A 25,150-nucleotide genomic window follows, 5' to 3' on the forward strand; every position below is an offset into this window, starting at 1 on the left:
TCCATCACCCTTATGGTCTTTACATTCCAGAACAAAGCAACTTAACACATCCTACAAGAAGAACAACCAGCTGAGATGACTATGAAACCTGACATGGCTATCTATGGAGGATGGCTTGAAGGACAAAATGTTAAAAAAAGAATTGTAAAAAAAAACTACAATTAACAACACACTAACACCAGCATAATTAAAATGGTATTGTTATCATACTTACATTATAACATGAAATGGGCCTCCAAGAGTAGTTTTCCCAAAATACCCTGATGTTTTATATCGTAAAAAATCAACAATCTGTGGAGAGATAATTAAAATAAGCATCTAACAAATGTTATTTCTTGATATCTCAGAGTCATAGAAAAGTACATCAAAGAAACAGGTCCTTTGACCTATCTGGTCTATGCTGAGCCATTTAAACTGTCTACTCCCATCAACCTGCATCCAGATCATATCCCTCCATACCTCTACCATCCATTTGCCCATCCAAACTTCTCTTAAGCATTGAAATTGAACGTTCATGCACCACTTGTGCTGGCAGCTCATTCTACACTCTAACGATCCTCTGAGTGAAGAAGTTTCCCTTCATGTTCCCCTTAAACTTTTCACCTTTCACCTTTAACCCATGACCTCTGATTTAGATCCTCTATGGAAAAAGTCTGCTTGCATTTACCCTATCTTTACCACTCATAATTCGGTGTACCTCTATCAAATCTGCTCTCAATCTGTTACATTTCAAGGAATAAAGTTCTATACTATTCAGTCTTTCCTTATAACTCATGTCCTCCAGATCCAGCACCATCTTTATAAATTATCTTGGTATTCCTTCAACCTTATTTACATCTTTCCTGTAGATAGGTGACCAAATCTGTACACAATATTCCAAATTGGGCCTCACCAATGTGTTATACAACTTCAACATAACATCACATTTCCAGTACTCAGTACCTAAATTTATGAAGACCAATGTTTCAAAAGCTTTCTTTACAAACCTATCTCACTGTAATGCCACTTTCAATGAATGATGGACCTGTATTACCAGATCCCTTTGTTCTACAGCGCTCCTCAGTGCTCTACCATTCAATGTATAAGATCTACCCTGGTTGGTCCTCCCAAAGTGCAACACTTCACATTTGTAAGCATTAAATTCCATCCGCCATTTTTCTGCCCATTTTTCCAGCTGGTTCAAATCCTGTGCAAGCCATGATAGCCTTTCTTGCTGTCAACTACACCCCCAATCTTCGTGTCATCCACAAGTTTGTTGATCCAGTTAACCACATTATCATCAAGATCATTGATAGAGATGACAAAAAACAATGGTACCAGCACCTCTACACCCTGTCACACTACACTTGTCATAAGCCTCCAGTCAGAGAGATAACCATCTACTTCCACTCTCTGGCTTCTCCCACAAAGCCAATGTCTAAATCCAATTTACTGCTTCATCTTGAATGCCAAACACCTGAACCTTCTTAACCATCCTCCAATGCAGGACCTTGTCAAGTGCCATGTAGACATCAATTCTGTTGCCTTCATCATCTTTCCTGGTAACTTCCTTGAAAAGCTCTATAAGTTAGATATGAACTACCATGCACAAAGCCATAATCAGCCCATGTCTATCCAAATACTTATATATCCAGTCCCTTAGAATTATTGCCAATAACCTTCCCACTACTAATGTCAGGCTCACCAGCCTATAATTTCCTGGTTTATGTTTACAGCCTTTCTTAAACAGGAATCTACATTGGCTATCCTCTGGTATCTCAGGGCAAGTTTTCATTTTCAGCTCGTTTGGAATCAGGAAAAAGGAAGTATCTGCCACTGCTCAGCAACTTGGCTAATAAGAATCCCTCAGCCAACACCAGAAAAGAAACAATAGACTTTATAGGAGCTTATTTGCATGATTAGTTGTGCTGGGGTGTTGGGGCAATGGTATCAATGCAGATGAAGCCAACTGGCTCAATAAATTGATTAGAAAGGCTGGTTCTGTAATAAGACTCACACTGGAGGCTGTGGTGGGACAAAAGACCCTATGGAAAATCCTCACAATTCTGATCAATGTCTCTCTGCGTGGCACCTTGACTGAACAGAGGAGCACTTTTAGTAAGACAACTAAGACAACAGCGCTGCTCCAAAGAGTGCTATACGAAATCATTCTTACCCTCGGCCATTAGGGTCTGTAATGAGTCAACCTATAGCCAGGGAAGTGATTACCCCCTTCTGTTAGACCATTTGAGGTAACTTATTTTTTATTCTTTCTTACTTCTCTTCTAATATTTGTATATCTTTGCACTTGTACTGCTACTGTGACACTGTAATTTCCTTTGGGATCAATAATTTATCCATCCATCTATTAGATTCAGATTTATTCAGACTTATTTATCTCACATAGATCAAAACATATAGTGCAATGAATCATTTGCATTAACAACCAGCACACACAAGGATGTACTGGGTCAGCCCATTAGAGTTGCTACACATTCCAACGCTAACATCGTACACCCACAGTGTTCTGCAGAACAACAAAAGCAGCAACAACAACAAAACAAAACAAGACAACAACAAAACAAGCCCTTTTCACATCCCTCTCAACCCGCCCACCAATTTACACACATAAGCAGGCCTCCAACCCCAAGACAGATTGACTCTGGGCCTACAGTCATTTGCCCCAGATTCTCAGACTTATAGACATAATGCCTTGGACTTTGTCCCAGAACTAGCCAATCAAAGGTTTGACCTTCAGACTTAGACCCAGAACTTGACATTATGGGACTGACCTTCGAGTCTCAACTTCTGGGCTGGTACAGACCTTTGACGGCAATGACCCAGGTCATCATGAATCCTTTGGGCCTCTACCTTTCGCTAGGGATCACTGGTCTCCTCAACACCTGCAACACAACTTCCAGGAACACTGATGGAGCGCTTTGACCTGGACTTGAAGTCCAGGCTTTTCATTTACTACCCTGACCTCTAACTCTCCCTCATCCCTGTCCCTAAACACTAAACTGACTTCATTTTTTTCAAATTTAATCCAGTTTTATTTACTTCAAAACACATTTTAGCATGCTAAACATACAAAAAAGAAAATATACCTTAGTTACAAGATCATTTGAAGTACAGAATGTTCAGGGTTGTCACTAGGATTTCAATGAAGCAACACTGGGAGCCACCACTAAGCCCGAGAAGTATTTAGGCAGGGTCATGTAGCACCACAAGCAACATTTAATGTTGATTTTTTAAATATATAAAAAGGAAAGTTTTAAAGCATCATGCTCAATTGTTCCCAAATTGCACCAACTGTAAAGTTGCAAACATTTTAAGAGGATGCATATTACCTAGCCACAGTAGGTCTATTAGTCTCAAAACAAATCTTTTTATTTTAATGGAGCAATTCTATTCTTAATACACAAATGAAAATCAATTTGCAGAAATAGGAAGATTCATTTGCCCTTTCACAGCCATTTGGATTTGGCTTTTGCTTTCTATAAACCCCTTGGAAGTGCAGCAGAAATCATCTATGTGTAGGCACAGGAGGCCAATGTTAAATTATTACCTCCTTTTCCTATCCAACAGGTCTTGTTAATTGTAGTTACTACCAGAGTGTGGCTGCCATCTTGCTATTTTGCTTCAATAAACATAGCTTAAATCCTGAATGAAGTCAAAAGCGCATTGTATGATAGGTCTAGTATAGTAGACACAGTGATGTTGTTACAAGCATGGCAGGCTTCAAATACCTACTGACAACTCTGATTTTTTTTAAAACTTTGATTGCTTCATTTCTCCTCATACTTACAGCAATCTCAAATTGAATTGGCTACAATGGCACTTTAAACTATACTGCACTTAAACACAAAACACCACATAAATACATTTTAATCTGGTTAAATCTCCCTTCTGTACAAGAAATTGCGAGTTTATAGAAAGATGAGTTAATAGCTCAATGTTCACCGCTGTAGTGTGAATATTACAAAAAGGCCTGTACAGTTTAAAACTCAAGCTACTTTTTGCCTTAGACCATATACACACCAAATAACAAAATTAAAAGGTTGCAACACTTGTAACAGGGTTTAAATGCTTTCAGTTACATAGCAAGTAATTATGCAGAGGCAAATATACATTTTAATCATCATCTTCATCATCATCATCACAATATGCCTCCTTCTTGGCAGGGGGTTTCTTTGCACCATCCACTTTGCCTTTGGCACGATAATCAGCAACGTCCTTATCATATTTCTCTTTCAGCTTATAAGCCTTGCTATTGAATGGCTTCTTCTCCTCCTCACTGCATGCATTCCACAGTTCACCAAGCTTCTTTGCGACATCACCAATAGACAAACCGGGACTTGATTTTTGGTCGATGTTCCGAACAAAACAAAAAGAATCCAGATGGAGGCCTTTTTGGTGCATTGGGGTCTTTCTTCTTCTTACTACTTTTGGTTGGCACATAATTTTTCATTTCCCAGTCATAGCGTACCTTATCTACTTTAGCCAGTTCTTCAGATTTGGCCTTCTCTTTGCTGGACATGGTCTTCCATCTTTCAGAGCATCTTTTAGAAAATTCTGAGAAGTTAACCGGTATATCAGGACTCTTCTTCTTGTGTTCTTTACGGCAGGTCTGAACGAAATAAGCATAGGAGGACATCTTGCCTCTTGGCTTCTTAGGATCACGTTTTGCCATCTTGCTATTTTCCGGTGGACACTCGGTCGGATGGCGGATGCTCACTCTCCACTAAACTGACTTCTAACTCTCCCGCATCACTGTACTCTAAACATTACCCTGACCGCTAACTCTCCCTCATCCTTGCCCCTAAATACTACCCTGACCTCTAACTCTACCTCATCCCTGCCCCTAAACACTAACCTGACCTCTAACTCTCTATGCTGTCCCCCAAACCATCCCGACAAACCTAAAAAAAGCAACTAAGTCTGAGGCACAATATTGATAGACATTGCAGCTCAGCAGCATCTTGACTGGATGACTTACACTGATATTTGAAAGTTGGGCAGAATGTACAACAGGATGCTGGCTCACTACTGCCATTTCCCACAGCCATCCCCAACCTCATCACCAGCTAAGACCAAAAATCCCTCATGAACACAGGAATGTGCAGGCAATTGATGCAGAAGTCTCTGACTTGGTTCCCCATGTTGAATTGGATGGGAAGAATAATCTGGTTTTATTTAAGAGGTGTCAAGCTGTAGTCGCCATCAAGGTTGCAGTTTAGATTTTATTTTGGGTTTATAGGGATGGTCTTAAGGGATAGAGAGTGGAGTTAGGGAATCAGGTTAAGATTTAGGGACAGGAATATAGGGAAATTAGAGATCAGATCTAAGCCTCAGCTCCATGTTTGAAGGCCAGAGGCATGTACATGGGACATCCGTGGTCAGATGACTAATGTCGCATGTTGGGCAGGCAGACAGCATAAATGAGGACTGGTGTGCCCCTCCCCCCAGGGTCAGCAAGTTGTCAGCAGGTTCCAGAGGCCAATAACCTCCTGAGTATGTGAATCAGTTTGACTGGAGTTTGAGGGTTAATGTCCAGGTGAGTCCATGGTTTGAGGCCTAGGGTTTGGGGAAAATACCAAGGACTGAGGTCCAAAAGTTGAATTGGAAGTCTGGAAGTCAAGGCCCATTGGCTAGAATCAGTGTTCGTGAATCTCTGCTAGTCAGCTGGGGAAATCGAAGCTCAACATCTGCAAGCTCAAGACTAAAGCCGCTGAAGGCTGAAGGCCAACAACGGGGGGGGGGGGGGGGGGGGGGGTGTGGTGTGTGTGTGTGTGTGTGTGTGTGTGTGTGTGTGTGTGTGTGTGTGTGTGTGTGTGTGTGTGTGTGTGTGTGTGTGTGTATGTCTGTGTGTGGGGGGGGGGTGGGGAACAGGGCTTGTTTTGTCATTTCTTGTGTTCTGTGTTGTTCTGCTAAGCATTGTGGGCATGCTATGGTGGCACCAGAACTCAATTTGTTGGATTGTCATTTATCCATACATGAATACTTATCAATACAGACAAATGGGACAGTGTTACTACAGGGTCAAGGTGCAAAAGATAGTACCAACTCTTGTAGCAAAACTTGTGGGTGCTCTAGTATATTCCTGGGTGTGTTGGTTGTTAATGCAAATGATGCATTTCACATATGTTTTGATGTACATGTGATAAATAAATTTGAATATTGAATCGAAGGCTGATACCTCTAACAAGAATCAAATAAAATTCACATTGTCAGTTATAGAAAATGATCTATTCTGCCTTACGTGTGAATCATCTTCCATGAGAATTCCCAGTTCTATCCATTCTCAGTTCACATTGCTAATATATTTTGAATACTCCCTTCTGATAATGGCCGTTTCTTCGCTTGCAAAGATCAGGAGGGAATATCTCCATTGCTGTAGGACTTTTCTTCCTGCCTGTGCTGTACAGGTTTATAATGAGGATTGGTGCACCTGGACTGAGTCCACTCTTTAGGCCAGGGATGTTCCACAATGGCACAGCGAGCTGCGATAACTGCGGTGACCACAAGGCTGTAGGTTAAGTATCAGAGTTTTCCTTCTCCTAAACAGACTGCCAGGCAAGGCTAATGAGTCCCATCTACCTGGGTTTGGAATTGGAGTTGTCCTTCTCCTAGGCTGGCTGCCAACCAAGGCTGATGAGCCCAGCCTGCCTGCCCAGTTATACCGGTGGACACTTGACATAACAAACTCAGTAAGAACAGGGACACCATGTGAAGGTGTTGCTATGGGTACAGTAGTGTAGGTGAGGCCATACGTGAGTCACCTCCTGAATAGCAAGCCAAATAGTGGTCCTACAGCGATCACTACACCTGGAAAGGAGAAGCTATAGGAAACATTTCAGCTTCCTTAAGTGAGCAGGACTCACCTGGACCCATACTCCCTCCTCTAGTCCAGTATTTAACATATGCATTATCAATTTATTACAGAGGTGAAAGGCTCTCCTTCCCTCTGCTAGTCTGCAGCTCTCCACTGGGCAAGGTGTAGTACATGCTTAGTCTTCCCCCACCCAGATCGAGGTCACGTGAAGCCATGGCAGTAGGAGGTGGATGGTCATATGAGCAGCTGGTGAGCATCACATGTCCTGGTTATGTGACCACTGACACCAAGCAGCCAATCTCTGAAGAGTATTGATAATGTCTGGGGTCACCAATCTTGTAAAGATACTGCCCAGAAAAAGGCAATGGCAAACCACTTCTGTAGAAAAAAATTAGCAGGAACAATCATGGTGTGGATAGACCATGATCGCCCTCATCATACGACATGGCACATAATGATGATGTCGTATGACATGGCACATAATCGACCCATAGAACCATAGAACATTACAGTTCAGAAACAGGCCTTTTGGCCCTTCTTGGCTGTGCCGAACCATTTTTCTTCCTAAACCACTGACCTGCACCTGGCTCAGTGGGAGGAAAGGGGTTGGAATATTTCCTCAGATCACTTCTATAAGTAGTTCACTAATGATCATAGTGACATAAAGAGATATGGCACAATATCAAGCCTTTTGGCCCATCAAGTCTATGCTGACCATCAACCACCTACTTATATTAGTCCTACATTAATCCCGCTTTTTATTCTCCCCCAATCTTCAACCACCTATAGATTCCACTACCTGTCTTCACTCAAAGAACATCTCAGAGTTGCCATTTAACCCATCAATCTGCCCATCTTTAGGATGCAGGAAGGAACTGGAACAATTGGAAGAATCATGCATGGTTGCAGGAAAAATGTGCAAACTCCACAAAGCTAGAACCTGAGGTTAAGATTGAACCCGGTTCTCTCAGTGACTCCAGTAGCTGTACCACTGTACCACATAGGCTGGTACAACTGAACAATTTTAATTCAGAGTAATTTCTGATTGTATATCACTAGCAGAAGTTTTACATTCTATAGATAGTAGTAAAGGGTTGGGCAGTTAACACCAACCCTAGACAAATTATCTGTGTTGGTTAATGGAATCCTTTTCCACAGTTCTGGATCTCAAAGTTTTTGCTCTCTTCAAGGATAAATTAATTTAATATAGAACTTTACATGTATGGTTTCCATTTATCTGCCATTGATGACACTTTGACAGGGATATTTTTTAAAGACAATGATTGCTTCTATTTCTTACAAACATCCTACAAATGAAAAAAAAATGCTCTTACTTCTACAAGAAGAATGGCAACGGCTCCAAAGACAGAAATTAATTCCCCCACCAAGCGGATATAATCTTCTGTTGATATATAGCACAGCTGGAAACAAGAGTAAATGGTTGAAAGAATGAGTGCAGGTAATTACCTTTATTTTATCACTGATAGCAAATTGTATGGCAATACCTCACTGAGACACAGCTGGCTTCTGATTGGATTACAAAAGCCAGCAATGTTATATTTTCCACCCCATTGTGAAATGGACCTCTTTGGTATGTTTATAATAATTTATTAAATAGTTTTAAAGAACAGAAAATCCACATAAATGCTTCTATGAGCCACTGGGATAGAGATTCTTCCCTATGATGTATAATAAAGATGAATTCCTAATCTCTCAGTTTATGTCCTTGTGGCCCTTGCATCTTCTTTGTCTACATGCATTGCACTTTCTCTATAGGTGTAACTTGTGGATTATATTCTGCATTCTTCTGCTCTTGCCTTTTCCCTGGTAGGTCCCTGGTAGACTCTGTGGAAGGCAATCAAATGTAAGCTTCAGGAGTATTTTGGTACGTGGACAATAATAAAACATGTACCAATTTGTAGGTATCATGCTGGTGAAATTTAAAGATTCTTTGCGTGATTCCAAAGTAAAAGTGCCTTTCTATCAAAGATGCACTTTGGAATTCATTGCATGATGCATGCTGCTGATAAGCAGAGTATTTATATGAATGACGTTGTTCCTCATGTGATGCCTCTGTTGAGGATACCACACTGAAACTGCAACTTGTTTGTTCAAGAAACACTGTGAATCACTTGCATGGAAGCAGTTTTCTATGTTGTATCCCATTTATGGAAGCTGCAGAACATAAAGGAATAAATTGGTCACAACCACAGACTCTGCCGTGGGGTCTACAAGCCTGCATAGGCAGGCTGCACATCAGGTTTGGAAGGCTCGCTTGTAAGTATGCACGTTCCAGCTAATTACAGTTTCATTATGGTGGTACTCAATGCTCTTCTTTTCATTCTGGTCTTGTCAAGACTTCACTAAAAGCACAGCAACATTTACACTTCCTGCATACCTTTGTGTTTTTCTGGGAAACAGTATTACCATTTTGACCGATGCTGTAAAGGAGCAGTATTCATTTAGTATTTAGTTATTGCTGCCAGCCATAGTGTTGGCATTTAATTTTCAGTTTGAGAGTTTTAGTTAACAGCCCTGTTGGCCTAGTGTTTATTGTTTTTCTTTTCTTTAAATTCTGCAACAGTTCTCATTAAAGTCAGTGAACTATTGACCCACCTCAGTGTGTCTTTCTCCGCACTTGGGTGGTGAAGAAGGCTTTTGGAACGCTGGCCTTTATAAATCAGAGCATTGAGTACAGAAGTTGGGATGTAATGTTAAAATTGTACAAGGCATTGGTAAGGCCAAATTTGGAATATTGTGTATAGTTCTGGTCACCGAATTATAGGAAAGATATCAATAAATTAGAGAGAGTGCAGAGACGATTTACTAGGATGTTACCTGGGTTTCAGCACTTAAGTTACAGAGAAAGGTTGAACAAGTTAGGTCTCTATTCATTGGAGCGTAGAAGGTTGAGGGGGGATTTGATCGAGGTATTTAAAATGTTGAGAGGGATAGATAGGGTTGACGTGAATAGGCTGTTTCCATTGAGAGTAGGGGAGATTCAAACGAGAGGACATGATTTGAGAGTTAGGGGGCAAAAGTTTAAGGGAAACACGAGGGGGTATTTCTTTACTCAGAGAGTGATAGCTGTGTGGAATGAGCTTCCTGTAGAAGTAGTAGAGGCCAGTTCAGTTGTGTCATTTAAGGTAAAATTGGATAGGTATATGGACAGGAAAGGAGTGGAGGGTTATGGGCTGAGTGCGGGTAGGTGGGACTAGGTGAGATTAAGAGTTCGGCACGGACTAGGAGGGCCGGAATGGCCTGTTTCCGTGCTGTGATTGTTATATGGTTATGTCCAAAAGTATAAAACTCAACCACTTTTCAGGAGTATAACATTCTATATAGGAATTTAGAGGCATCCAGGAGTGACACTGGTGGTAGACAAGCTTCAACTGTTCTTAAAGTGAGCTACACAAAAGAGGTGGGAACAATTGAAAAACATATATAGAGGTACTTGGATTAAAAAAAATTGTTTTAGAGATTATGGGTTATTTGCAGGAAAATGGGATTAGCTTGGGTACTCATCTTGGCGTGGATGAGTTGGACCAAAGGACATGTCTTCCATGCTGTACAGCTCTATGATTCTATGACTGCTATTTCCTCTCTGCCATGGTTAGTGATGGTTATGCAGTAGTCAGAATAAATGTTTCCATTGACAAGCCATGACAAGCATGTTCAGGAGCCCCAAAAGAGTATGGTAAGTTGACTTATGATCCAATTTTGTTAGAATGCAAGGACTCAAGCTCCTAACTTCAGCTTTCTATGGAGCAAAATGTCCAGAGGCTGAGGTTATGTCAGAAACACGGCCGGATGGACCCAAACACAGGCCGCAGACACTGAAGTACTAGGGGAAGGACAGGATGGGGATGCCATGGCACTAAAGGGTAGAGCTGGGGTTCAGGTAGATAGAGTTCAGGCAGGCAGAGTGAAGCGGGCTCCCGAAGTTCAGGCAGGCAGGGCGGAGCAGGCTCCTGAATTTCGAGTTCGGGTAGACAGGTCCCCGGGGTTCAGGCAGGCAGGTAGACAGGTCCTCGGGGTTCAGGCAGGCAGGTAGACAGTCCCCGGGGTTCAGGCAGGCAGGTAGACAGGTCCCCAGGGTTCAGGCAGGCTGGCAGGCAGATAAGCTGGCGGAGAGCCCTCCCTGGGCGGGCCGCATATATCCCGGGTTGGGACGCCCCCTCAGGCGGAAACATCAGAGGCCTGGGCAAACCCCTAAGCGGGTGCGGGGCACAATGCCAGAGTTCGAGCAGAAGAGGAGAACGGGGCAGAAAAGAGCCTTCCCTGGGCTCTATGTTGATTGGCTCCTGCTTAGTCAGGGTGTCAAAGGTTATGGGGAGAAGGCAGGAGAATAAGGTTGAGAGGTATAATAAATCTGATATGATGGAATGGCAGAATCAGAATCAGTTTAATATCATTGGCATATGTCATGAAATTTGTTGCTTTGTGGCAGCAGTACATAATAATTAAAAAGAACTATAAATTAAAATAAGATATATATGTAGTATATAAGGTGTGTGTCTATATATACCTTTGTATATACATACATACACATATACACACACATATTTATATATACACACAAGAAATGATTGATAAGTTTGTGGCCTAAGGTAGAAGGAGATGAGTTATTAACTTCAAACTTTAGTTAGTCTTATGTTGTACATGTGTAGGACACATGAAATAGATTCAATCCAGAATCAGAATCAGGTTTTTTTCATCTCCGGCATGTGATGTGAAATTTATTAACTTGGCAGCAGCAGTTCAATACAATTCAATGCAATCCGGAACCTCCTTGTCACTGTTGAAGGCCACAGGATGTGTGTAGGATTTCAATGGGTGTACGATATTTGATTTGCATTCTCAGCCAGCAGTGTTTCTAACTTTCAGAAAGTTTGGGTTATGGGCAATTTTCAGAATCATATTCAGAATCTTGAGAGTGTCTGTACTTAGAAAGAGCAGTTCTTCTACTCCAAGGGTTCTGGACCCCAAGAAAGGGAGTTTGTGGAGTGCCTCCGAGATGGATTCTTAGAACAGCTTGTACTGGAGCCTACCAGGGAGAAGGCAATTCTAGATTTAGTGTTGTGCAATGAACCAGATTTGATCAGGGACCTCGAGGTAAAGGAACCATTAGGAGGTTGTGACCATAATATGATATGTTTTAAACTATAACTTGAGAAGGAGAAGGGAAAATCGGATGTGTCAGTATTTTGTGATCCTTTGCACTGGAGGCTCCATACCAGGCTGTGATGTAACCAGTCAGAATGCTCCCAACTGTACATACAGCATAAAACAATAGAGCACAGTACAAGCCTTTTGGCCCAAAATGTTGTGCCGACCTTTAAAACTAGAGAAATTTGTAAGAGTCATTAATGGCTTTCTGAACATCCTCAAATTCCTAATGAAGTATAGCCTCTGGCGTTCCTTCTCCATGACTGTAACGAAGTGTTGGGCCCAGTTTAGGTACTCTGAGTTCAGCCCCACTGGTCCTCACCAACCACAGCATCCTTCTTGCTAGTCTCAGTCGCCAGTGTTCAGCCCATAACCCTCCAAGTTCTTCCACTTCTTAATGACTGCAAATACATCCTGCCTCATAATATGCACAAGACCTGAGAATTCACTACTTATTACCCACATTTATTTCCCGGGTAGGGCATATGTGCATATGTCCCGGGTAGGGCCGTCTCCCAGGCGGAAACATCGGAGGCCTGGGCACTAACGGACCCCTAGGCGAGTGCGGGGCACTATCCCAGGGTTCGGGCAGAAGAGAAGGACAGGGCAGAACCTCTGCCGGGCAGCGGCAGGTTGGCCGGACCTGCCCGATGGAGGCAAGGGATGGGAACAGGCAGAACCCCTGCCGGGCAGCGGCAGACCGGCTGGGCCTGCCCGACAGAGGCAAGGGATAGGAACAGGCAGAACCACCGTCGGGCAGCGGCAGGTCAGCCGGACCTGCCCGACGGAGGCAAGGGGTAAGAACGGGCATAGGTCCAGGGTGACCAACACAACAGTCATGATAACGGGAAAATCGGAAACGGCAGGCAGACAGCGCGACCGCGCAAACAGAACAAACGAGCGGAGAAGCGGAACCAGCGCATGGGAAGAAAGGTGGGGGAGCGGACCAACCTGGTAGTACTGGCACGGGGCAGAGAAGCATGATGAAGAGAAGATCAGAGCCCGGGCAGAATCACAGAATGCAAAGCAGAGTTCGGAACCAGCGGAGAAACGGGGAACAGAACAAAACGACCACCCGCCTGGTCCCAGTCCCAAGGCCCCTTATAAACACCTGCAGCTCAATGAGTTACAGGTGTGCCTCCTTGAACCAGGAGGGTCCTAACTAGATCACGGGTGACGGGAGGGACAACTGCAGGACCCGGAGTCTGGAGTCCCCGGACCGGATCAAAACCTGGAACGCGGTTCTGGACCGGACCCTGACAGGTTATCAAAGGCTGAGATGACTTTTCTGCAGCAATGCTCCTGTGCCTGGACTACTCTAACTGTAGAGAGACATGTTGTTAACACAGTAGATCATGAGTCACAAAGCAATCCATGAACAACCATGAAACAACTTTGCCAAGCCTCCAGGAATCTTGCATAATTAGTTTATCCTTAACCTGACTATGGTGTCCACTAGTCATTCAGACCACAACCCATGGAGGCCAACACTTCAGCTGGATTTAAGGCAGAGATTGATAGGTTTTTAATTGGAAAAGGGGTTAGCAGCTTGAAGAGAAGGTGGGAGAATAAGGTTTTTTAAAAAATCAGCCATGATTGATTTGAAGCAACAATGTGCTTCTTTCCACCTAAGACCTTGCAACTTGTTGAGTTACAGCCTAGGTTTCCTGCTAGATATTGCCAGCAATGAATGACTTACTTATTTATTACTTTTTCATAGTAGTTCAGTGCATAGAGACCTTTAGCCCATAGCATCTGCACTGACCATCAAGCATTTACTTAGATTAATCCTACAATAATCCTTTTTTTATTGTCCACATTCTCACATCCACACAAGAGCAATTAACTGTGGCCAATTAATCTTCTGACCCAAATGGCTTTGGAATGCGTGAAAAAATCCTACGTGTTCACAAGGAGAACATGTAACCCCATATAGTCAGCACTGGAGCTCAAGACTGATGTTGGGTAACTAGAGCAGTATGGAGGTTACATCAGTGTGTCCCTTAGGTTCTCTGCCATTAATAAGTTCAGGATACATTGAGGGTAACACCACAGGAACCACCCTCCCCAGTTCAAAGAGCCACAGTAGCTGGAACCAGTCCATTGGAACAATGTCAAAGTACTAACATCTAATGGTGCCTCTTCCAAAATCTGAGTATCTCTTGGGTCTGTGACATTATTCTGCCGTGGTACAAGAGGACGAAAGATGCAGCACGCTGTGAATATGCTGATGTAAATAAAGTAGATGGAAGCAAGAACTCGGAAATAATACTTTCCATATTTGTTCCACTTGAAGTGAATCAGTGTTTTGATTGCAGGGATGTTGAGAATCCTCAAGGCCTGTAAGAAACAAGGCAAAGTAGAAACATATATCCATAAATGACTTGGGCAAAAATGTAGGTGGACTGACTAGTAATTTTTCAGACAACACAAAAACTGCTGGAGTTATGGATACTGAGGAAGGTTGGCCCTTCCAACCTGAGATATGGCCCTTGTGGCTAAAGGGATCAGGGGGTATGGAGAGAAAGCAGGTACGGGGTTCTGAGTTGATGATCAGCCATGATCATACTGAATGGCGGTGCAGGCTCGAAGGGCCGAATGGCCTACTCCTGCACCTATTTTCTATGTTTCTATGTTTCTGTATTTGTTAAAGGATTCAGCATGATATGGAGCAGTTGGAAATGTGGCAAGGGAAATAGCAGTTGTAGTTTAAGCTGGAGATATGTGAGGTGTTGTACTTTGGGGAGGTCAAATGTAGGAAGAAAGTATGTAGTAAATGGCAGCACCCTTAAGCGCAATGATATGCAGTAAAAAAAAAGATTCCTGACATTGCAAGTTTTTGCTCAATGAAAGTGGCAACATAAGTAGGGAGCAAGATGAGAAAGGCATATGGCCTGCTTGCCTTCATTGGTCATGGTGCTGAATATATAAGTCAGGAAATCATGTTGCCACTGTATAAAACTTCTGATAGGTCACAATCAGAATATTGTGTCCAATTCAGGTCACTGCATTATAGAATGGGTTTGCAGAGGGTACAAAAGTGATTCATCAGGATGTAGCCTGGATTAGAAAATGTTAGCTATAAGGAGGTCCAATCAGCATTAGGAGCAGAGCACTTCAAAGAGTTTACTCGCAGGCCGGCAAAGCTAATATAAAAGGAGAGCATCACGGGCATGTGTATGTTCCAGAGGTCCAATCAGCATCGGGAGCAGAGCACTGCAAATTAAGTAAGAGTACAGAAGGGGCAAGCAGGGCGGACATTGTTGTGAGTAGGCTGGCAGTGAGTGTAGGACCATCAGGTTTGACTCAAGTGGCTTTGACAAGAAGAGGCTGAGGCCAAATAAACAGGTTAGAAGGGTTAGTTTTTCCTTTCGTTATTGCTGATTTGGTCTTGGTTGCCCATTGTACAGTGCAGGCAGGATGGCAGATATGGCAGCATAATGCTCCTCCGTAGGATGTGGGAATTCATGGAACCTGATTGTCTCCCTGATGACTACATCTGCGTGATGCAGCCAACGCCAGCTCATGAAAGACTGCGTTAAGGAGCTGGAGCTAGAGTTGGATGAACTTAGGATCATCCAGGAGGCAGAGCAATTGATAGATATGACTTTTGAGCAGGTGGTTACACCCAGAGTGCAGAATTGGAGGAGTAGATGAATGAACACCGAGAGAGGTATAGGGAGAAGGAAGTCGGTGCAGGGTCCCCTTGTGGCCATTCCCCTCAGCAACAGGTAGAGCCCTTTGGATACTGCTGAGGAGGATGACCTATCTGGGCATGGCAGCAGCAGCCAGACTAATAGCACTGTGGTCAGTTCTGAGCCACAGAAGGGTAGGGTGAAGTCACGCTTAGCAATAGACCTAGGGGGCTCAGTAGTCAGGGGGACAGATAGGAGATTCTACGGCAGCAAAAGAGATATCAGGATAGTGTGTTGCCTCCCAGGTGCTAGGGTCCAGGATGTCTCTGAGTAATCGCAGAATATTCTTGAAGGGGAGGGTGAGTAGCCGGAGGTTGTGATACATTTTGGTACCAAAGACATAGGCAGGAGAGGGATAGGGGTCCTGCACAGTAAGTATAGGGAGTTAGGAAAGAGGCTGAAGACCAGGACCTCCAAGGTGGCAATCTTTGGATTACTCCCAGTGCCATGAGCTAGAACAGAACAGGAAGACAGCGCAGATGAATGAGTGGCTGAGGAGAGGGCAGGGGGCAGGGTTTCAAGTTCTTGAATTATTGAAACCTTTTCTGAGGAAGGGGTGACCTATACAAATGGAACAGGTTGCAACTGAACTGGAGGGGAACCAATATCCTAGGTGGGAGGTTTGCTATTGCAGTTTGGGAGGGTTGAAACTAGATTTGCAGGAAGGTGGGAACCAAAGTGAAGAGGCAGAGGATGGGGTAGTTGGCACACAAGTAGTGACAGTTTATGAGGAAGGATAGGCAGATGATAAAACAAAGTGGCACTCAGCCAGATGGTTTGAGATATGACTATTTTAATGCAAGAAGTATCATGAGCAAGGTGGATGAACTTAGAGCATAGATCACTACGTAAAACTATGATGTTGTGGCCATTACAGAAGACTTGGATGACTCAGGGGCAGGAATAGCTGCTGAATGTGCCGGGTTTTAGATGTTTCAAAAAGGAGGGATGGTACTGCTGATCAGGGATAGTTTCATAGCTGCAGAAAAGCAGGAAGTCACTGAGGGATTGTCTACGGAATCATTGTGGGTGGAGGTCAGAAACAGGAAGGGGGCAATAACTCTACTAGATGTTTTTATAGACTCCCCAGTACTAACAGAGACATTGAGGAGTAGATAGGGAGGCAGATGCTGGAACGGTGCAATAATAATAGGGTTATTGCGATCGGAAATTTTAATTTTCCTAATATTGACTGGCATCTCCTTAGAGGGGTTTTTTAGATGGGGTGGTTTGTTAGATGTATTCAGGAAGGTTTCCTGATGCAATATGTAGTTAAGTCAACTAGGGGAGAGGCTGTACCTGATTTGGTATTGGGAAATGAACCTGGTCATGTGTCAGATCTCTCAGTGGGAGAGCATTTTGGAGGTAGTGATCACAACTCTATCTTCTTTACCATAGCACTGGAGAGGTATGGAAGCAGACAATTTGGGAAAACATTTAATTGGGGTAGGGAGAAATATGACACCATCAGGCAGGAGCTTGGGAATGTAAATTGAGAGCAGATGTTCTCAGGGAAATGCAAGGCAGAAATGTGGTAAATGTTCAGAGAACATTTCCATGGAGTTTGACAACGGTATGTTCCATTGAGGCAGAAAAAGGATGGTAGAGTTAAAGAACCATGGTGTACAATGTATGTAGAAAATCTAGTTAAGAAGAAGAGAAAAGCTTATGAAAGGTTCAAGAAACCTGGTACTTTTGGAAGTCTTGAAAATTATTAAGTTGCTAGGAAGGAGCTTAAGAATGAAGTTTGGAGAGCTAGAAGGGGCCATGAGAAGGCCTTGGTAAGCAGGATTAAGAAAAACCCTAAGGAATTCTACAAGTATGTGACGAGCAAGAGGATGAGTATTGTGAGAACAGGACCAATCAGGTGCAATAGTGGAAACGTGTGTCTGGGTGAAGCTTAGGAGGACGACGGCACCTAATTGCGACTCCTTTGCTTGCATCTTCGGAAACAGCTCTATTTCCATCTTTAGTATCTCTATTTTTCCCTTTCAGAGTTCTTTTGAAGACCCTGACCAGGAGCTACATGCTGACTTCGGTTCATTGAGGGAATGGGACCACTCTCGGGGTCTCACGACTGGCTGCTATTTGAGATGCCAAGGACGTGGACTAGAAGACTACCACACCTTCAGAGTTCTAGGATTTCATGGTTCTGGAGGCGGACGGACTCTAGGTCAGTGCCACCGCAGGAAATTGGTGTGTCATGGAGACAGAGACTGAAATGGATACAGCTGCTGGCTGTATGCTCAGAGACCCGAGTTCTTTCGGCACAGAGCTCAGAAAAAATGACACAACAGACTTTTAACATCGTAAATCAGTGAGTTGTTTGTTATGTCTTCCCTCTCACTGTGAAATGGGGACACCTCTTTTTCCCTTATGAGGGAGAGAGAGAGCCTGTGGTATGCCGAATAACCAGGTGAACAAGTAGTCTTTGGGGTACTGCAAGTCTGCATCGTTACTGATGCTTGAGTACTCAGTGGGGGACACCAATGCTTTTTTTTTGCTGGTGGGGGAGGGGGAGCATTGCTTTGCTGCTGCTTATGTGTGGGAGGGGGGAGCTGGGGTGCTTTGGGGTTCTAACATTTAACTGTCATTCGTTCTTTGGGACATTCTGTTTTCATGGATGGTTGTGAAGAAAAAGAATTTCAGGATGTATATTATATACATTTCTCTGACATTAAATGTACCTTTGAAACCTTTGGAGTCAGAGGAGGTAATGGAGGTACTTAATGAATACTTTGCTTCAGTATTCACCAGGGTAAAGGATCTTGGCAGTTGTGGGGATGACTTACAGCAGACTGAAATACTTGAGTGTATAGACATTAAGTAAGAGGATGTGCTGAGGCTTTTAAAAGCGATTGTTAGATAAGTTGCCAGGACCGGATGAGGTATATATACCCCAGGCTACTGTGGGAAGTGAAGGAAGAGATTGCTGAGCCTCTGGCAATGATCTTTGCATCATCAGTAAGGACGGAAGAAGTACCAGAGGATTGGATTGTTGTAAAAGTTGTTCCCTTGTTCAAGAAAGGGAGTAAACATAACCCAGGAAATTATAAACCAGTGAACCTTACTTCAGTGAGATCTTGGGGTTTGTGTTCATAGGACACTCAAAGCTGCTGCGCAGGTTGACAGTGCTGTTAAGAAGGCGTATGGAATGGGGACCTTCATCAACCATGGGATTGAGTTCAAGAGCCGTGAGGTAATGTTACAGCTATATAAGACCTTAGTTAGACCTCACTTGAAGTACTGTGTTCAGTTATGGTCAGCTCATTACAGGAGGGATGTGGATACTGTAGAGAGAGTGCAGAGGAAATTTACAAGGATGTTGCCTTGAATGGAGGGCGTATCTTATGAGAATAGGTTGAGTGAACTTGGCCTTTTCTCCTTGGAGCAACAGACGACAAAAGGTGACCTGATAGAGGTGTATAAGATGATGAGAGGTATTGATCATGTGGATAGTCAGAGGCTTTTTCCCAGGGCTGAAATGGCTAGCATGAGAGGGCATAGTTTTAAGGTGCTTGGAAATAGGTACAAGGGGATGTCAGAGGTAAGTTTTTCACACAGAGAGTGGTGGGTGTGTGGAGTGTACCACCAGCGATGGTGGTAGAGGTGGATACAATACGGTCTTTTAAGAGACTCTTGGATAGGTATATGGAGCTTAGAAAAATAGAGGGCTATGAGGTAAGGAAATTCTAGGCAGTTTTTAGAGTAGGTTACATGGTTGGCACAATATTGTGGGCCGAAGGGCCTGTAATTGCTGTAAGTTTCTATGTTTCTTTGTTTCTCAGGAGAGGTTGGACAAAAGTAAGTTCTCTGCAGTGTAGAAGGCTGAGGGACAACCTGATAGAAGTACTGTATATAAAATTATGAGAGAAATTTGATACATTGTCAAATTCTTTACCCCAGGATGAAAATGTCAAATACTAAAGAGCATAGTTTTAAGGCAGGATGGGAATTTTCTAAAAGAAATCTGAGTGGTAAGTTTTTTTTTTACACACAGACAACAGTAGGTGCCCAGAACATACTGTTGGGAAAGGGGCATTTAGACACATGAATGGCAGTGGGGGCGGGGGGGGGGGGGCCTAAGGAATGGAGGAATATACACCACATACAGGCAGATGTGCAGTTTACATTGGCATCATGACAAATATCATGGTCCAATTGGGCCTTTTTCTGTTGTACTACATTTCAAAGACTCAGTAATTAACACTTATTCAGCCACCTTCAATGTTTGGTTCTGTCCAGAACTCAATATCTCACCTCATCTTCTCTATTGCACAGGATCAGTTCGAGGACTGAGTGGTCATCGTCCCAGGAGTCAATGCCAGAGAGGTTACAGAAAGTGCCAGAGATCGACTTGAAAAAGCATTGAACATGACACTCTCTCTTTTTCATTAAATATTGAAACAGCTGCAAAACATAAAATAAATCCCGCATTAGATCTGGTTTTGAGAATGGCTGTATGGTTTTCTGCTCTACGTGATGTGGCTCTGGTGTGGCTCATGTCTATTGTACTCCAGACATGAAGAGTGGAGATAACAAGGTGGTTCAGATTATGAGATGTTCTCTCAGTAGTTTCCCTTGAAGAGAGGAAGAGCAGTTGAAAGAGCCAGGTAGAAACCATGATAGACAGTTAAATAAAGAAACAGGCAAACTAAATAGATATTTCACAGAGTAATGATCACTGAAGCTTTGCTTCTCACATACACTCGGAAATACAGCATGACAAACAACTCGTCCACAGCTCAGTCCTGTAAACAGCTCTGAACTGAAAATCAAAAATCTGCAGACACCCATTCAAACAGCCACTGAGCATGGGACATCCCGATTCTGTACCTTTGTAGCCCAGCATCAGAGGGCAATAAATGAAAATCCATGTAAATTGGTTCTCATTATCACTACTCATTACAATACTGTGGAAGTCTGATTACCATACTGAAGGATTTTGTGTATCTTCTAACTTAGTCAGCTTGTGGACATCAGTAAAAGTGGAACATATTAGTAACCCAGCAACAACCTGTACATCATTAGTTTCTTCAATGATCCCACTCAATGGGACTGTCTTTGCTTGGTTTCAGCCTTATGCATCCAGTTCTTCCACTTACACTGCTCTCCTATAACCTAATCCTGATCCCTCTCAATCAGCTTTGGGATGCTGCTTGACAATATCATCTAAAGAAAAGAAGCATTGATGAGACAAACTCTAATGCTTTATTGCTTCTTCCAATCTCTCCACTTTCACTGCAATGCCAGGCTGTACAGTTGATATCTAATCTGTGAATGGACATCTATTTAAATATTGGAGCCAACCTCACCAATCATAATCATTGATCCTATTCCTGTTCAATTTCAAACCCTCCTTAAATATCATCTGAACCTAAACCAGACCTTCACAATTTTGGCATCCCTTATGACCTCAAAACTGAACTTTTAACTCATAATCTTCTCCAGTACAAGAATGACCGACCTTCTCCTCCACAATCCCTGTTCCTACTGTATTCTACTTACTGGTAAATCTTCATTCTTGACTCTGAACCTCTGAACTTCATCATTCCAGTCCTCTCTTTGACCAGTCTCCCAACTGCCCCAAACTTCAAATCATTCAAAACTCAGCTGCCACCATCCAAGTTCACTCAGCAAGTCTCCCATCTCGGCTGACAATCGCTTTGTTGCCCAATGCATACATGCAAATTACTCAAACTCACTTAAATCTCTTCAATGAAGACTCCCTGTTGATATACATTCTCTTGTCCTACGGCAACCGTGTCTCACACTTGGCAAGAAGCCTTCACACCACACCGCATTTTAAACATCTTCATTATGAAGCACATGTAGAGACAGCTTGTAGGGAGTTTGTGAGGAAGGATAGGCAGATGTTAGAGCAAAGATGCATTCAGCCTGATGATTTGAGATGTGCCATTTTCAATGCAAGGAGTATCATAAACAAGGCAGATGAACTTACAGCATGAATCAATACATGAAACTGTGATGTTGTGGCCATTACAGAGACTTGGGTGTCTCAGGATCAGGAATGGCTGCTGAGTGTGCCAGGCTTTAGATGTTTCAAAAAGAACAGAGAAGGAGGCAAAAGAGATGGGGGCACGGCATTGCTAATTAGGGATAATGTCACGACTGCAGCAAAGGAGGAAGACATGGAGGGATGGTCTACTGAGTCAGTGTGGGTGGAGGTCAGAAACAGGAAAAGGACAATAACTTGACTGGGTGTTCTTTATAGACCCCCCAATAGACCCCCCCAATAGCAAGTAACAGGGATATTGAGGAGCAGATGGGGAGGTAGATTCTGGAACAGTGAATAGGGTTGTTGTGATGAGAGATTTTAACCTTCCTGATATTGATTGGCATCTCCTTAGAGCAAAGGGTTTAGATGGGATCAGGATGCTGCCCAACCTGCTGAGTTCCTCCAGCTTATTGTACATGTTGCTTTGACCCCAGCATCTGCAGTGTACCTTGTGTTTAATATCCTGAAGGTTTGCTAAGGCTATTGGGGAGAGTTTAAACTAGAATTGCTGGGGATGGGATCTGAACTGAAGTGACAGAGGAAAAGGAGGTTGGCTCACAAATAGAAAAAGCTTGGAGACCGTGAGAAAGGGAGGATAGGCAGATGATAGAGAAGGGATGCAGTCAGACCAATGGTTTGAGATGTGTCTATTTTAATGCGAGGAGTATTATGAATAAAGCGGATGTGCTTAGACCATGCATCAGCACTTGGAGCTATGATGTTGTGGCCATTACAAAAACTTGGATGGTGCAGGGGCTGGAATGGGTACTTCATGTGCCAGGCTTTAGATGCTTCAGAAAGGATAGGGAGGCAGGCAAAAGAGGTGGGGGTGTGGCACTGCTAATCAGAGATAGTGTCACAGCTGCAGAAAAGGAGGAAGTCATGGAGGGTTTGTCTACGGAGTCTCTGTGGTGGAAGTTAGGAATAGGAAGGGGTCAATAACTCTACTGTTTTTTTTTATAGACCACCCAATAGTAACAGGAACATCAAGGAGCAGATAGGGAGACAGATTCTGGAAAGGAGTAATATTAACAGGGTTTTTGTGGTGGGAGATTTTAATTTCCCAAATATCAATTGGCATCTCCCTAGAGTGAAGGGTTTAGATGGGGTAGAGTTTGTTAGGTGTGTTCAGGAAGGTTTCTTGACACAATACATAGATAAGCCTACAAGAGGAGAGGTTGTACTTGATCTGGTATTGGAAAATGAACCTGGTCAGGTGTCAAATCTCTCAGTAGGAGAGCATTTTGGAGATAGTGATCACAATTCTATCTCCTTTACCATAGCATTGGAGAGGGATAGGAACAGACAAGTTACAAAAACGTTTAATTGGAGTAAGGGGAAATATGAGGCTACCAGGCAGGAACTTGGAAGCATAAATTGGAAACAAATGTCCTCAGGGAAACATACGGAAGAAATGTGGCAAATGTTCAGGGGATATTTGTGTGGGGTTCTGAGTAGGTACGTTCCAATGAAACATGGAAGGGATGGTAGGGTACAGGAACCGTGGTGTACAAAGGCTGTTGTAAATCTAGTCAAGAACAAAAGAAGAGCTTACGAAAGGTTCAGAAAAATTAGGTAATGATAGGACTCTAGAAGATTATAAGGCTAGCTGGAAGGAGCTTAAGAATGAAATTAGGAGAGCCAGAAGGGACCATAAGAAGGCCTTGGCAGACAGGATGAAGGAAAACCACAAGACATTCTACAAGTATGTGAAGAGCAAGAGGATAAGACATGAGAGAATAGGACCAATCAAGTGTGACAGTGGAAAAGTGTGTATGGAACCGAAAGAAAGAGCAGAGGTACTAAACCCACCTCAGTTACTCAGACCACATCTCTGTTATGCTAATCCCAGCATACAGACTGCTCGTCACGTGCTCCAGACCAGTTCAAAAGCAGGTGAAAAGCTGGCCAGCAGGAGCCATCTCTGCTGTTCAAGACTGCTTTGAGCACACTGACTGGCACATGTTCAGGGAGGCTGCAAACGATGGCGACTCTACCAACTTAGAGGAGTACATGGCATCAGTGTCTAGCTACATTAGCAAGTGCATCGATGATGCCACTGTGTCCAAGACCATCACTACACGTGCTAACCAGAAGCCATGGATGACCGTGGAGGTGCGTGCGCTGATGAGGAACCATGACTCCACCTTCTGAGTAGGTGACAATGCAACCCTAACAACAGTGAGGGCCAAACTGTCCCGGGCCATCAGAGAGGTAAAGCATGCACACACCCAGTGAAACCACAGTCACTTCCAGGACAGCAGCAACACGCAGCGCATGTGGAAGGGCATCCAGGACATCACCAATTACAGGACAACATCACCTGACTGTGCAGGTGATGCCACCCTCCCAGGTGCACTGAATAACTTCTACATTCATTTTGAGGTGGAAAATGACGTGGCAGCGAGGAAGTCCACCCCTCCTCCAAATGACCAGATGCTGTGTCTCACCGTGGCTGATGTGAGAAGAACCCTGTGCAGGGTCAACCTACGGAAGGCTACTGGACCAGACAATATTTCTGACAGAGTGATAGAGGATGTGCAGACCAGTTAGCAGATGTTCTCACTGACATCTTCAACATCTCCCTGAGCAGCGCCATCGTTCCAACGTGCTTCAAGGCCACCACCATTGTCCCTATGCTGAAGAAGTCTTCAGTGTCCTGCCTTAATGACTACCATCCTGTTGCACTCACATCCATCATCATGAAGTGTTTCGAGAGGCTTGTCATGAGGCACATCAAGACCCTGCTGCCCCCCTCACTGGAACCCCTGCAGTTCACGTATCATCCCAACCGTTCAACAGATGACGCCATTGCCATCACCCTCTACTTGGCCCTAATCCACCTGGACAAAAAAGACGCGTACGTTTGAATGCTGTTCATAGATTTCAGTTCAGCATTCAACACAATCATTCCTCAGAAACTGATTGGAAAGCTGAGCCTACTGGGCTTGAATACCTCCCTCTGCAACTGGATCCTAGACTTCCTGACTGGGAGACTTTGGTCGGTCTGGATCGGAAGCAGCATCTCCAACATCATCACACTGAGCATGGGGCCCCCCCAGAGCTGTGTGCTCAGTCCACTGCTGTTCACTCTGCTGACCCACGACTGTGCTGCAACACACAGCTCGAACCATATCATCAAGTTCACCGATGACACGACCATGGTGGGTCTCATCAGCAAGAACGACAAGTCAGCATACAGAGATGAGGTGCAATGGCTAATGGACTGGTGCAGAGCCAACAACCTGTCTCTGAATGTGAACAAGACAAAAGAGATGGTTGTTGACTTCAGGAGGGCATGGAGCGACCACTCTCTGCTCAACATCAACAGCTCCCTGGTAGAGATTGTTAAAAGCACCAAATTTCTTTGTGTTCACCTGGCAGAGAATCCCACCTGCTCCCTCAACACCAGCTCCATACTAAAGAAAGCCCAGCAGCGTCTCTACTTTCTGT

The 25,150-nt window shown here is 43.6% G+C and overlaps 2 protein-coding genes across 3 annotated transcripts in view; both read right to left on the bottom strand.

Moving 5' to 3' along the window:
• The window catches only part of LOC140714990 (transient receptor potential cation channel subfamily V member 6-like), a 111,992-nt gene that overhangs the window by 35,348 nt on the left and 51,494 nt on the right, over positions 1 to 25,150 (bottom strand). The window contains exons 7-10 of one of the 2 annotated variants that reach the window (XM_073026730.1): positions 19,939 to 20,088; positions 14,111 to 14,323; positions 8,149 to 8,235; positions 215 to 291 (exon numbers count right to left, since the gene is read on the bottom strand). In XM_073026730.1, the coding sequence (XP_072882831.1) occupies positions 215 to 291; positions 8,149 to 8,235; positions 14,111 to 14,323; positions 19,939 to 20,088 (527 nt within the window). The remainder of the gene's footprint in view (positions 1 to 214; positions 292 to 8,148; positions 8,236 to 14,110; positions 14,324 to 19,938; positions 20,089 to 25,150) is intronic. The other variant, XM_073026731.1, reaches the window with a different exon arrangement.
• On the bottom strand, positions 3,419 to 4,715 carry LOC140714991 (high mobility group protein B3-like). The gene is given in 2 exon segments (XM_073026732.1): positions 3,419 to 4,336; positions 4,338 to 4,715. Coding segments are annotated over 2 exon segments (558 nt in total). The 5' UTR covers positions 4,673 to 4,715; the 3' UTR covers positions 3,419 to 4,113.

Source organism: Hemitrygon akajei, chromosome 22, assembly GCF_048418815.1.
Source record: "Hemitrygon akajei chromosome 22, sHemAka1.3, whole genome shotgun sequence".
In the NCBI taxonomy this organism is placed as follows: Eukaryota; Metazoa; Chordata; class Chondrichthyes; order Myliobatiformes; family Dasyatidae; genus Hemitrygon; species Hemitrygon akajei.